Below are 15,420 nucleotides of genomic sequence, written 5' to 3'. Positions count from 1 at the left end.
GCTGATTTTCCCCTTTTTATATGTCTGTAAATTTGATATTTTCAGAGTTTGGGCTGCTAGTTAGACAAAACAAATTATTTAAAGTGATGGTGATGATCCAGTTTAATGACAGATTTAGCCATTAGAAATCCATCCTGACTGTTAAACTGCAGCAGGGACTTCATCCTTCTTGCCGTGACTCTACAGTACATATAGTGCCTCGCTCCTAAGATTACATAACGAATCCCTAAGCAGATGGGTGAGGTCAGATCACAGGGTGTTTGTGACAAGTCGGAGCGGAGCACTGCCTTAAGAAGAGACGTGGCAGGACCCTGTGAATTCCATTGTTTTCCGCATCGAGCCGGGAACCACAGAGGGCTTACATTATGCTCATGTCAGCTATTGATTCTGCAGGCTGGGGGAACAACAGAAGACATATTCTCTCCTCGCCGTCCTCCCCCTCCCTCCTCCTCTCATCAGTATGCTTCCAAGGAGCCGTGGCTCCCATCACGCCATCTTTGCTCCTTGTGTCTGGCCTGTCTTGTGGTCAGCAAACACATCTGACACACTTTAACTTAAGTACACTAACTTCAAGCTGGTTTGCGTGTTTCCTTGGGATGTAGGGAGGCAACATGATATTTGCTGTGTGGCTGAGACTGCTGACACATCCTCTGCCTCTGTGTGGCTAATTTGTTTATCAAATTGTACTAAATAACGCAGTGACTGAGAAATTTAACTCGTAGATCTCTTTAGAGATTGTCATTAATAGGAGCTTTTAGTGTCTACTTCTGTCTAATTATCTCTAACCTCAAAGACTGCTACAGAGCACTCTCAATAATGTGCTGCTGCCCAGTATCTCCCCCCTTCTCTCTTTGCTTCCCATTCATTTTCTCTCTGAACCCATACCACAGGAGACTATCTCCTTCTCCTTAAAGGGGAACTTCTGTATTTTTCAACCTGGAGCTTATTTTCCCATGTTTTTGTGTCTAAGTGACTAATGGCAACAACAATCTTTGAAATTGGTCCAGTATTGAGCGAGAGCGCTGTGGCTGGCAGTCTCAAAATAGGCTGCAATGTAGTCTTTGGGGCAATTGCGCATCTTCAGTGTGCATCCACTAAATGTGCCTGTTTTTGCCACTATCAGACTCAGATTGTTTACCTTCTGTTTCCCTCAGATTGTTTACCTTTTGCTCGATCCAGTCTGCTTGTTATTGTGTCTAACCAAGTCTCACTCAAGGGGAGGTCTCGTTCTGAAGTCTCACGAGAGTTGCTGCAGGAAGACAGTAGCAAACAGACCCAGATCTAACAAAAAGTGAGGAAAAAATGTTTCTTTTTAGGTTCCTTTCCATAATATTTTCAGACAGTTTAACATATAACAATCTGAGCCAGCTTGTCCAGTTTTAGTGGACGTACCTTGATGATTAAATTTTGCCTCGAAGATTATGTTGCAACCCAACTGTAGCACTGTTGCTTAAAGGCCAAAACACATGTGTCGCTTTAAATGCCTGAAAAAATGTGGGGTCGGGCACTGGCTGCTACTCATGTGCCTACTCTGTGACAACTTTCAAGGGTGTGGAGGGACGTTGCATCTGATGTTGCTAAGCAACCATCACCAGCACCATATCATAGCCTACTTACCAGAAATACCAAGTGCAGAGTTCATGTTTTTTGCAGGTGTTGTTTTTTAAGTGTGTATAAAGCCATAGGACAGACATAAAGCTCTGAGTAGCCCTGCATTAAAATGTCTTCTTCTAAATATTTATCATAGACTGATATTAATGGAAGAGGGGAAAGATATCTGCCAGCTGTGATTGGTTTTTCCTCATCACATGACTTGTGGTGCACATTGCAACCATCATGCCCTGAAAAACAGGTGCTTTGAACGCTTGTGTGTCGCAATGGCGCTGCCCTCGCTTTTGAGCGCACCTACCATATGGTTATATTGACAACAATAAATTTGTGGAAGCAAAAATCACTGCATGTGTACAGGCCCTAGTGGATGTACATAGACATTGCACTATTGCCTTAAAGGGTTACACTGCATCCTGTTTAGCAGCTGCTGGCTGCAGCGCTCTTGCTAATTACTGGACCAATTTCAAAAACCTATGTTCTCATTAGTCACTTCTACACAGAAACATCAGGAAATAAGGGCCAGGTTAAAAAATACTTAAGATTCCCTTTAAGCCAGTTTTGGTACTATTGAGCAAAGGACTGGCTGATATGCTTTAAATCAGTGCTATGGTATAAATAAGAATAGTTTTACAATAATTGTAAATAAATGTTATACAGATGGTTGAACAATTGAAGGAAAAAACTTGAATGAAATATTTGCATACAGCACACAATAGCTCACAGACTGGTTGGATCAGTATGAAAAAGATGTGATGCTGCGACCTTTACAGTCACGAGCTCTCAATAGAATCTAACACCCATAGGAGATTTGGGCCAGTGTGTTACACAGACGTTCCGTGCCATCATCAAAAAACCAAATAAGGGATTTTTGTTCAAAAGAATGGCATATATCCCTCCAGCGATTCCAGATATGGCAGACTGAATTTTGAGGAGATGTGTAGTAAATTATGCACAAGACATAAATATTCATAAAGAAGATATTCACGTCTGTCACTGATGATGCCGGAGAGATGTTTCAATAATCCATCTAAACTTCTGTCAGAGATTTCTCTAAAAGTTTTAAATGTGTGTGTGTGTGTGTTTCTGTGTGTGTACTCCGTAGGCGGGGGCATCGTCCATGTGGGCGTCATGCTGTGGGCTGCTGAACGAGGTGATGGGCACGGGCACGGTGCGGGCGCAGCAGCCGGGGTTCGGAGCAGGGGCGGGGCCCTTCCGCTTCGCCCCCAGCGCTGGGTACTCCACCTACCCCCCCACCAGCTCAGGGAGCGCCGGACAGCTATGCAAGGCCTGTGGACTGGCCTTCTCTGTCTTCAGACGCAAGGTAAACAAGACTTGTGGGAGTGATAGTAATGAGTTTGATAGTAGATGATGAAAAGTGTTTCATACAGTGCGTGTCTTACTCACTGTACATTGTTCACTAGATGTTTGGACTGCATGGTTTCAACTTGCAGACTGGAAACGTGCTGGAATAATCCCTCACAGCCAATGTTTAGTCAGCTTTTATTTTTTTCTATGTCACAATTATGTAATCATTGCGTGCAGTTCTGAGCAGGGACTCTTCCTCATGGTGCATTCAAGGAAACACTGACATTCATAATTACTGAGTCATTCACTGAACCAACCTTTTTAATGCAAAAACCTCCGAAATAATATCCATGTGGTTCACACGGAAATACAAGAAGTGTCATTTCAATTATCATTTATATCACTTTGTCTCTCTTTCAGGGTTAAATCACTGCTGAGGAATAGCTCATGTTCTTTACTCTGTATTCATACAGGGAAGGTTGGCTAAGCATGCATGCTGCTTTACAGCAACACACTGTTAACAGCTAACAGATATGGAATAACAGAAACAGCCAGCCATTATTAGAACAGACAACAGCCGGTAAAAAAGACACAGGCTCAATTAAGACCATCGCAGGCAGGTATAGGACGATTATGTTTGTATAATGTGATGAATATAAAGACAGCAAGTTGTTCACTGTGATGGAAAACATACTCAAGCAAGTTTAAAAACTCTGCAAGCTGATTTATATGCTGTAAAATGAATGGAAACAAACATATGTCTTGAAAGTAGTGGTGGGAAGTAACTACTACATTCACTCAAGTACTGTACTGCTTGTACTTTAGTCAGGTCTTTCCAATTTATGGTACTTCTACTCTACCACATGTATCTTGTAACTATTGTCATTACTTTTCAGATTAGGATTTTCCATTTAAAAAAAGTATAATAAACCTTTAAAATACACATTATTGTTAAAGATTAAGCCAGTGGTAGCCAACCTTTTTAGCTTCTGACCCCTCAAAGTTTATCTTGTGACACTTTTGAAGGTCCTAACCCCTAGATTAGGAACCACTGAACTAAACTACCTGACTTTAAATTTTATTTACTTAACCTTTACTTAACCAGGAAGTCCCATTGAGACTAAATATCTCCTTTACAAGAGAGACCTGGCAGAAGTAGCAGCCAATCAAAACCCATTTAAAATGCAACAAATAAAACATATATTACAAAAAAAAAATCCACAATGTGTGCAACAGCTATTCACACATATTGTCCTCTCAAGGAAAAAAGCCTGTCTGTATCACCACATTCTTTCCCTTAAATTCGTCAGTGGATAAAGTAGTTAAAACTAGCTCAATCTCGACCAGCTACGACAGTAAAAGTCTGCTCACACAATTTTGCATCAGTAATAAAAATCTTATAATGTCATGTATTATATCAGCCACAGGGGTTTCTTAGAAGATAAATGCAACATATGGGACGTATCTGTGCTTCAGAGTCTGAGCGGGGATTGCCTGCACACGGCTCTCAACATGGAGGTAGCTGAGCTGGTGGCTAGCAGCTAACATTGCTAATAGCGTAAACAGTGCTTACAACAGCAACAGTGCTGACAAAGCTAACACTGTTAATGTAGGGAAACCAAAGGTGGGTGTTACACTTCCATGAAAACATTGTCCTGCCGTCATTAGTTGGGATGGCGTTATCACCAGTAACTGCTGTATGAGTGCAGTGCAGAGCGGCGCCAATTAGCTAGCCAGTGGGATACGTACCCAGGGACTCACATGCATTAACGTGCATGTGCAGCTGGAACATCTATCACAGTATCAGAAAGAAGAGGCTCAGATTACAACACACACACAGGGAGCGTTACTTTATTCTCTGCTCAACACCATTACTCCACTGTATCTTGTTTGTTGCCATATTAATGCTCTGAATGTCACATTCAGCTCCTTTACCTACATTTTATTAATAATATGGATAATGGAGTGTTGTTATGGTCCTGTATTGCAAAGTAAAGCGTGAAGTTTAAGTTGACCTAAAAACTTTTGAAAAACGGTCGGCAGCCTTGTAAATCAGATGCAATATTTGAAAAGAAATGCAAAATCAGTGGCATGTTCCTTAAGAGGATGCACCATTCATATTCATCCTGACATTTTCAGGGTCTCTGCACAGCTGAACATGTCAGAGTTTAATGGCAGAGTGTGTCTGTCTGGCAGTCGTCAGACACACTGAGACACTGATGAAAACGCTGCAGTGCCCGCTTTCCTCTCTGCTCCTCCGCTTCACATCGGTCTATCGTCATTCACACACTGCTTGACTTTCTGACGGCAGGTCGACTTTCTGGAAACACACACATCTGTGTGTCAGCGTGATATCTTCACAGAATAAAAAATAACCTGCCGGGGGAGTAACAACACATGATTGAAGAAAAGTATCTGTTGGAGTGCACATGTACTTCAGGAGGACCAGAGCACATTTGTGTACAAGTGATAAGGAATATTTACAGCCGTGGCTGACCTGCTTTTCTGCCCATTTGAAGTGTCAATCTACTCCGCCGCTCTGTATCAGGAGACAGCGTTAAGCCTGTTAAATGTCACACATCACCAGGAGCTACAGATTGTTTGTATCTCTTTTCTTTACTCTGTCCCAGAAAATAACTGAGTACACAGGATATGAGCCACTGTTGCTGATGGAGTCTAGTGTTGCTGGTTTATTAGGTTAGGTTTCTACTCAAAGACAGTGGACTCTCGGAAATACACAACTAACAATACGGCTGTATGGCGATAGGGTGGAGATCATATGAATTTGGTTATTTTTCTGACATCAATCTCTACGATATCTAATTAATATTTTCGCTGTCAGTTAATCTGTCACTTACATTTTCAATTAATTGCTTAATCTACATTACATTTTGGAAAATAATTATAATATTAAATATTTGATTTGTGATGTATTAGTATAGTTTTGGATGAGGGTAGGGCTGGACAGGCATGTTGCTTCTTTCTGCTCCTTTTCAGACATGAAATGTTTATTTATGTTTTTCATTTTAAGTCTGTTCATGATTTATTGTTTTTTGTTTTTTCTATCATATATTCCATTTTATTTTATTATTATTATGATCCTAAATGTGTGAAACACATAAATCAAATCAACTATGTGGCAAAATTTGCAAAATTACACATAAAACATCTGTGTTCCACTGGTGTGTCCAATCAGACAAAACTACTTACTCAAAAACCTCAGTAATTCATAAAGTCAGTTTTTAATTACTGAATATTAAATAACATTTTTAACAGAATAATGTTGTGGAATTATAACAAATAGATCAAGTCATCATATCTAATCTTGAATAATCATCCAGCCCCACTCAACAATATCCTGCAAGTAAAACCACGTCCTGATGGATTATTCTGATGCAAATGAAATGTTACTATCATCAGTCCAAACAGCAAATTCACTGACTTCACTTCCATCATGTGGCCCATTTATCAGAGCTTTAATCAGTCACATCACTTTCAGTAGATGGTTCATTTATTCATCAAAAGTGAAACAGAGGATAAATAGTTTAATATGCTGACAGAAGTCAGACATCAGGGCCTATTTAGAAATTATGAAAAATAAAGTTTCTTGAAGGGACAGTTCACCACAAAATCAAAAATACATATTTCCCTCTTACCTGTGGTGCTATTTATCAGTCTACTGTAATACACCTGCCAACTGTATCTAACGTTAGCTCACCTAGCACCACTGAGCTAGCTAGGTTTACACTTCACGCTCTCACAAGCACACGTCTCTCGTCCATGAGTAGATGCACACTTCCTTCTGTGCAGTAATTCGGTTAGTTGGTGTAGATCAGTAGAAAAAAAATATTTCCGACATGTCACTGCTCATAACAAGGTCTGTGGATTAGCTTGAGTAATTGGGTCGTGATTTCTGGAAAGAGACATTGCTGTCAAGGTTTTCAAATGCATTTTTTGTGCTTTAAGCACCACAAGCCGAGTGCCATCTAGTTTCATTATATTCGAGAGAAGACAAACATCCCCCTAGCAAACAAAGCACACCAAAACAATCTAGATTGATAAGCAGCACTACAGTTGAGAAGAAACTTATGTATTTTTTATTTTTGGTGAACTGTCCCTTTAAATGATGGTGTTAAAAAGATCAAAAAGTGTAGCTGATCACATCACGACTGCTCTCAATCTCTTCTTCCTCCCACAGCACATCTGCTGTGATTGTAAGAAGAGTTTCTGCGCCCTGTGCTCGGTGCTTCAGGAGAACCTGCGCTGCTGCACAACCTGCCACTTGCTGCGCGGCACGGCTTTCCAGAGGCCTCGGCTCATGCAGCTCCGAGTGAAAGACCTGCGCCAGTACCTGCTGCTGCGCAACATCCCTACCGACACATGCAGGGAGAAAGAGGACCTGGTGGACCTGGTGCTCTGTCATCAGGGGACGAGGGAAACAGCCAGACCGGTGGTGGAAGAGGACGAGGAGGAGGAGGAGGAAGACGAAGAGGACACACATGAGGAGGAGGATGAGGAGGAGGAAGATGAAGGGGGAGATGACACAGACAGTCTGCACTCGCTCCCCCACTCGCGTGCCGCCTCGCCCCCCTCCGCCACGCGCTCCACCTCTGAACAGTCGGTCCTCTCCGCCTCTCAGGGAGAAGTGCTCAGCCCAAGTGACAGCTCAGGGACCACCAGCCAGGTTAGACACACAGCTGACGCTCAGTGTGTGTCTGCATGCAGTGCTAACACACACACACACACACACACACAAACATACGATCCCTCACTCTCTAATCTACATACGCCATACTTTTCTGACATCTGTCCTCATTCTATCTGAGATAATTAATTTCAAAGGTGAAATAAGCTTATTTACAAGTGTCAGCGTGACTCTTTCAAGTCAGCACAAGTCTTTTCAACTCCCTGACAAACAAATGCTCTCTCGTGCACATCTGTAGATCTTGTTATATTCATTGTGTTTCATGCTTTTTTTCTTTCCTTTGTTCCGTCTTCTGTGTTATTGTCTTGCGGTGCTCCACTCTGCTCTGAATGAATGAAGAGTTTCTCCTTGAAAATCTACTACATCTCGGTGGATTTTTTTTACCTTCTATTGATAATATGAAAGCTCAGATTTGCAGCACTGGTCCAGCATTCAGCAGAATGTGCATGTGACTGCTGGAAACAGCTGCGTTATCTGTGTGTGTGTGTATGTGTGTATCTGTGTGTGCAGCGCCCTCAGACCAGCCAGCGATGCAGCTTAAGCCCTTTGCCTTTTTTAGTTCTATTACATAGGCTGAGTCTGTTATGTAACAGGCGCGCAGGTTGAGAACTCCCCACAGCGTCACAGCTGCAGCCAAACAACAGAAACACTACAGCACATCCCCCCATAGATTATCTCTGTTTCCTCCTCTTAGTCTATGGCGTTCAGATTCTAGTGGTTTATGTGTTTTGAGGTAAATGTGTAGATATAGACTGGGAAAAAACACCTTCACAAATGCATTAAGATATAAGATTATCCCACTTACCTTTTGTGTAGTGAAGACTACGTTTAACTAATTCAACAACATGCAGTGTTATTTGTGTTGCAGATAGCTTCTTGAAATAACCAGTGCCTTCTAGTTTCCTCTGAAATAGATTTTGGTGTGGCGACAGTACAATCAGTTTTCTTGATTTCTTTCTTATCAGCTCCGGCGGAAAATAGATTGAACATCAAACCGGGACGAATTTCAATCTATTACCTTGAAACAGGTTTAATCCTAATGCAAATTGGGATTGACAAGTTTGTCATCCTTAATCATCCTGAAATAAGATAAGACTCCATTGACCTGTCATTTCTGCAGTGTAGAGACTGAATCATGATGTTTACGCACAATAACAAAGCGGTAGAAACAGCTGCGTCACATACATGAAATAAAACGGCCCTGAGCAAACGCTGCCTCAATGAGTTGGTTTTTAGCCGCCTGAATAAAGGCCGACCTAAAAAAAATCAATATCATATTACAATAAAAGATAATATAAAAGATTTTCACCGCTTCACTTGGCCGTCAGAGGAGCCTTCAAGCCACCAGACTCCACTGACAAAAACATTTTACTTCACAAAAGGCTGGAGTTGCTGGTCTTCTGCTGCCTCAGTCAGTTAGTATGTAATAATAATAATGATAATAATTCATTGGATTTATATAGCACTTTTTAGGATACTCAAAGACGCTTTACACAGAGCAACAGCAATAATCAAAAAAAGGGAGGTTGGCATCAGCAGACCTAAGATTGCTGGTGGAGGAGCTCAGACAGGTAGGGGGGAGCCAGGTTGTGGAGAGCTTTGTAAGTGACAATGAGGAGTTTGAAGTGAATATGCTGGGGGATGGGGAGCCAGTGGAGATTATGAAAGATGGGGGTGATGTGGTCACAGGTGCGGGAGTGCAGTGATATAGTTTACACTTAAACTGACATTGATTTTTTTTAGGTAGGTCTTTTTAGGTGGCTAAAATATGTTTTGCTGCGGCCTCTGTCCACAGTTGTTCCTTGAATCGCTTCCATTCCAGTAGATTTGATTGGTCAAAGATGGTAACTAAAGCAACACGGTATATAATACAAGCACAACAGGAACGTCAGATAGGTGGCATCACTGTATTTAACTGTGCGTCTTACAGTTATGGCTGAAAATGACAACAGAAATAAACACGTTTGCAAGATTCACCTAACTCCACATTTCAGATCAATTGCCAGTTTGCTACTTGAAGTAATAGTTAGCACTACGGCACTGTGACGGCCTGTAGGAAACATCTTAATGCAAAAATCAGCAGGTTGATTTAACTTTTTATCAGTGTTCTGTCATTTACAAAGACTTTAAGTATGTAGAACATTTATACCACTATGTAAATTATAAATGCTAAATATACCGAGTCTTGGTGCCATTTTTTTCTCACAAATATGGCAACAGACTTCAGTGATATTTGGTTTGGTTTCCTCATTAACTGTTGCAATGAAAGGAAGGAAATCTAGTAGGGGAGAGCGGGGTCATTTGGGACAGGGAGACAATTGTGACAATGCCTTTTAGCATGACAGAAAGCAACTATGCCTGTGCTATTTAACATACTCATACACAGCAACACCCTCTTTGCTTTCAACCTCAATGTGGAGACTGTCTTAAGTGTCCCACCCAGCCCTACCCACTAATGTGACCATCCCAGGGAGGGAGTATTTGGAAAAATGCAATCCTGGTACATTAAACACAATTGTACCTTTTTTTTAAAAAAAAAACTTGAGAAATTAATAGCAGACACTGTATCTATCCAGGGATCAAATTATTGTCACTACTGTTAAAGTAGTCTGTGAGTAGTAGAAGGTTATTTTTAGTCAATACAAAAGTGTCCCAACTGACCCCGCTCTCCCCTACATCTAACCCAATCTTGTCTCACCATGTGCATTTTGATGCAGACGTAAGATTTCTCAACATTTTCTATTCTTAAAATGACAAATTTAGCAGCTTGTGCAGCCTCGACAGAAGTATGCACTCTCTGGGAGCTTTCTAGTACTTTCACATGTTTGAAACAGTTGAATGAGATCTAACATCAAGTCAAAGAAACTTTGTGCTCCAGAGAGGTTTGGCACTTGGCTTGCGTCAGGGCTGCTGCTCGTGTTTTTGTCTCTGAGGAGTCTAGCCTGTGCAAAAGCATGATGTTGAGGGCAGGCATCTCTCACCAAGACGCTGACAGATACATTATTAACACATCTTCGTTGGAGGAAGATGATTGGCCTGCTGCTGGAATGTGCCAAAGCCCAGGGAGGCAGAGGTTTTTCCTGTTTTTTAACCATACAGAAACAGCGACCGCAGTCCAGCGTGATATCACACAGTTACAGCTTATTTCAGCCCTTCACATGCTCTCTTTTGTCAGGCAGATAAAAGAATAAAGAGACGATATCTTCTCTTCAAAGCACATAAATGGCTGAGATAAAACAGAGCTGCGCACTCACACCAAACAGTGTCTGCACTTTTCTGCAGCTCCATTTGCTCTCCTATCATCCGGCAGATTCCCGACCTCCACCTTCAAAGAGAATAATGAACTGCTGAGTAAAGAGAAGCCGAGCCACTATTTAAACATTTCTGTTCTTTCATGAGATATCTGAACCGTTCCAATTTACAGAATTAGAACGCAGCGAGCTGTGAAGTATTTTTCACCATGGCATTGATAGTCATATAATTCACATCCATTTAAATAACACAGTTCAGTGTCATATTTTTACACTTCATTCAGCTCTGACTCTTGTGCTGCTTTCATTTTGTTCAAACAGCACATTTGAAGTGGAGGGATTTGATATAAATCATAAAAGCATTTTGTTTTAATTGAGCTCCTTTAAATTCTTATTGAAGCATTAAACTCAGTGATTGGCCTATTTCATGTTCAGAGCGTATCTATGATTCAGAGGTTGTCTGCACACGGCTTTCAACATGGAGGTGACTGAGCTGCTGGGTAGCACGTGTAACCCTCTGTTGCCAAATATGCTAAATGTTAGGATGGGCTACTATTTCAATCCTCAGTAAACAGGATCCTGAGTTCTTCGCAGTTCATGTTGAGGCTAAATTTCCAGTTTACCAAATTAAGTGTAAATCGGACTTAAGAGAAAACAGTAAACAAGACAGAACTGATGATAACCACAGGATATGTGAAGTAACAATCTACGGTGAATAACTAATGGATAATAATGCGGTGCTTCCACTGTGGGATTACTAGTCTCATACACTATGAAATGAAACAATGAAAAAACTTTCTCCTCCGTTTGCGATGAAAATGGCGCCTACATTTTGTTTCAAATTTAATGAAAATAACAAACATGTCTAACCTGACTGAGCTGTCACTTCAAACTGGAGCAAAACTCAAGAACAAAATCACAACATGCAGGAAATTAAGCTGCAAAATAATACTTGCACCAACACAAACAAGTGTTTTTGTCTGCAAATGTTGTCCACCTCGACGTTTAAGTTGCGTCTTTTTCCGTACAGCCACACACTGCTCTCCCTCCGTCATGTGCTTCTTGATATCGTCTCTCTGTTGAACTTGATTCTTTTCCCCACCCTCAGAGTCCTCTCTGATTGGCTCAGAGTACATCACAAATTGAAAATACATTGGCTCATTACCAGTGCCAACAACTGCAACAGTGCTAACAGGGCTAACAGTGTTAACCTGGGACGGTGGCCGTGATGATGCCGTCTCATCATCAGCAGTAACCGCCATATGAGCACAGTGCAGGGGCTCATGTGCAGAAACATGTATACGATGAGCCATTTCTATCTACATAGAGAGCGGGTCTTTGTCCATGGAGTCCACCATGTTGCACTGCAATGTTTCTACAGTAGCCCAGGACAGACAAACCAAACACTGGCTCTAAATAGGACCGTTCACATTCTTGCATCAGCCACCATAGTTAGCAGCCTCTCTGCAATGAGCAAGGTTGGAAAATCACTGACTTTCTTGACATGAAACTGATTTATTCAGTGTTTTTACTGGTTTTAATCACTAGAGCTCAGCTCAGAAAACCTCCTGAGCAATGAACACTGAAGGAATCCTAACTGGGAGTTCACACTTGGCACATGGGAGAAGTTTCAGCTGGTTGCAATCTGCTGTCCTCACCACTAGATGCCACTAAACCCTACACACTGCTCCTTTAATGCTTTGAATGTCTTATAGAGGACCTTTAAACTAGTTTAAATTAACTTCAGTGTGTTGTTTTCTACTCAAACAGGAGCAGGAAGATACTCCAACAGCGTCTCTCTTGAACTTGGAGCCCACTGAAAATTTCATGGAGGTACAACACTTGCTTATTTTTTGGCACATTCACTATAGACGCTAAAAAGTATTTATAGTAGAGGAACAAAGATCATTGTGGACTGACAAGGCTTTCAGGGAATGCAGACCGTGTTATTGACCACAGCTCTGCTTCCGCGTGTGAATTGTAGGTCAGTCCGGCAACACAGAGGAGGATCAGGGCCTCGCTGTCTGATCTGGACAATGAAGAGGCGATAGAAAACCTCTCCGTGCGCCAGCTGAAAGAGATTCTCGCCAGGAACTTTGTCAATTACTCCGGCTGCTGCGAGAAGTGGGAGCTGCTGGAGCGAGTGCATCGACTCTACAGAGAAAACGAGCAGAACAGGAAATCCAGTACGATTTCTGCTTTATCTTTATGCATCTAAATTTCACATTTTGACCTTCAGTGTTCTGTATGTTTAAAACAAACTTGTTCTCCTTTTCTTTTAGTGGAAAATGTGAGCATAACTGCAGGTAACTATTGTTTTTTTTTTTTTAAATCATATTTCCCAGGTTTCAATGTGAACACTAACATTAACATATTAAATCTACATGCACTTAGCTCCCTCAGGTGATGTGATTTCAGTGTTGAAAACCGATTGTTTTACATTAAAAGGTAACTTCAGTGTTTCCTGAACTAATATATATGTTCTTTATTACTGCTCATGTTTATCTATAAAGTGGTTGCATATCCTCCACCTCTCTGCAACAGTGGAGTTGGAGGTAAGATGTTTTTATAAAAAGCCACTTCACAGCACCTCTTTCATCTTCTCCATGACCACATTGTACATCACATCGATTGTCTGATAACAGTAAAGGCATGCTGCCACATTTCTGCCCACTTGATCCTTTGTGTCATCCTCCATATTATCACATTATGGTCACTGGAGTCATTATGCCCCGTCTGATTCAGTGTCTCCACGTTCTGTCACTCGTGTTTCTTCTCCAGGGTGCATCATCTCATTTCATTCTGAAGGACAGCCTCTCATCCTGTTGTTAATGCACTCTCTAAGAGCTTTTACCTCTTGATGAGCCATCATGTTACTTTAGTAGCAGCATGTCTCCATCAGGTGTAATTACATTGTTGAGCTTCCTAGAGGCTCTCTTGTTGACAAAAAGGGCTTGAGGATCATATTAGCCCACTTAATAGTCAGACGTGTAGGGACAGCAGACAGGCTGCAGCTTGATTGGCTTTTTCCCCGTCACACAAGATGTGAGCAGCAGGAGCCAGATATAGGCCAGTGAGCTTTCAGTCAGCTATCAGACATTTAACTCCTGTAAAGCACTGCACTGACATCACTTCTTCAAATTTGGCACAAACATTCCTTTAGATTCAATGAACTGATTGGATTTTATTGGTCAAAGGTCAATGGGCCCTTGCCTACGTCTCATTCTTGTAAATACGATATCTCAAGAATGCCCTAAGAGATTTCCCCAAATTTGGCTCAAACATCCACTGGGACTAAATGAACTGATTAGATTTTGGTGGTTCAAGGTCAAGATCACTGTGACCTTGCATCCGTCTCATTCTTGTGAATGCAATATCGCAAGAAAGCCTTGAAGGAGTTTCCTCAAATTCGGCACGTTCACTTGGACTCAGCACTGATTAATTGATTAGATTTTGGTGGTTGAGGGTCAAAGGCCAAAGTCACCATGACCTCACAAAACATGTTTGCAGACATAACTTAAGAATTCATATGCTAATTTTGACTAAATTTCATACAAATGTGTAATGGGATAAAATGATGAAGTGATGACAGTTTATATCCAAAAGGTCAAAGGTCAGCCTCATTGTGACAACAAAATGTTCTGCAAAAACATTTTTCTGGCCATTACTCAATGTCATATCTCAGGAACAGAAGAAAAGACATTTGGTCAGATACTGAATTGGTGACACTAATCTTTGGTGTCCACCATGAAACTGTGATGAGTGTATAGATCTTCTGTGCTGCTGGGGGGCCAGTAAGTTGCAGTGAATCCAACTTGACTGGTGCCCAGAGGCATACATCTACAAGGAAGTAATTCTAGTTTACCACTAGTGCATAATTGTGATGGTCTGGCTTTGTGAGACCAGCTAACATCTAACTACAGTTAAAGAAACAGGTCGGTTATTAGGAACATTTAACATACCGGCAGTTGCAAATTGCCAGTCCACCTCACTGGAGGTAGAGGACAAATATCTTTAATTCTTTATTGCAATTATTGTCCAAAAATTCTCTTTTCTTCCTCTAAATACTCCAAAGTATATCCAGGTATTTCTTCCCATCTAGTGGCATATCTGACACTGCAATGTCTGCAATTAATATTCCCACTGTACAATGATTTTTTACAACAGGATTAAATCATTTAATTTTTAATTTATTCTCTGTTTGGGTTGAAAATAATATAATGATTATGATAATATTATGATTTACCTACCACAGTTCCACAATAGGCCTTACTGCAGTTACCTTGGGCTTGATTTCTATTCATTGTCAGTGGGGCTAAGATCAACATACACTAACTACCTTAATGGTGTTACTGCAACTTCACCAGTGTTACGGCTGTATGTGTTCTGTGCTGATGTCCCTTTTTCCTCCCTCGTAGACCTGCCCAGGTGTGCTGCATTAGTTAAGGAGGTGCAGCACACCTGGCATGAAGGAGGTGGTTAAATGCTCCTGTGCCAGCAGCAGAGGAGAGAGGCCTCTGGTGTGTGGACTGCTGCCCTCTCTTTTTT

The 15,420-nt window shown here is 41.3% G+C and overlaps 1 protein-coding gene across 4 annotated transcripts in view; it reads left to right on the top strand.

The window, feature by feature from the left end:
* The window catches only part of rnf34b (ring finger protein 34b), a 36,549-nt gene that overhangs the window by 15,305 nt on the left and 5,824 nt on the right, over positions 1 to 15,420 (top strand). For 3 of the 4 annotated variants that reach the window (XM_049604792.1, XM_049604789.1, XM_049604791.1), the window contains exons 2-6: positions 2,714 to 2,932; positions 7,115 to 7,600; positions 12,643 to 12,705; positions 12,857 to 13,058; positions 13,155 to 13,178. In XM_049604792.1, the coding sequence (XP_049460749.1) occupies positions 2,729 to 2,932; positions 7,115 to 7,600; positions 12,643 to 12,705; positions 12,857 to 13,058; positions 13,155 to 13,178 (979 nt within the window). In that variant the 5' untranslated portion in view covers positions 2,714 to 2,728. Of the gene's footprint in view, positions 1 to 2,713; positions 2,933 to 7,114; positions 7,601 to 12,642; positions 12,706 to 12,856; positions 13,059 to 13,154; positions 13,179 to 13,385; positions 13,428 to 15,420 lie in introns of all 4 variants that reach the window. The other variant, XM_049604788.1, reaches the window with a different exon arrangement.

Source organism: Epinephelus fuscoguttatus, linkage group LG18 (genome assembly GCF_011397635.1).
Source record: "Epinephelus fuscoguttatus linkage group LG18, E.fuscoguttatus.final_Chr_v1".
NCBI lineage: Eukaryota > Metazoa > Chordata > Actinopteri > Perciformes > Serranidae > Epinephelus > Epinephelus fuscoguttatus.
Note: the sequence above shows the minus strand (reverse complement) of the source record. Positions and strands in the feature narration are given on the sequence as shown.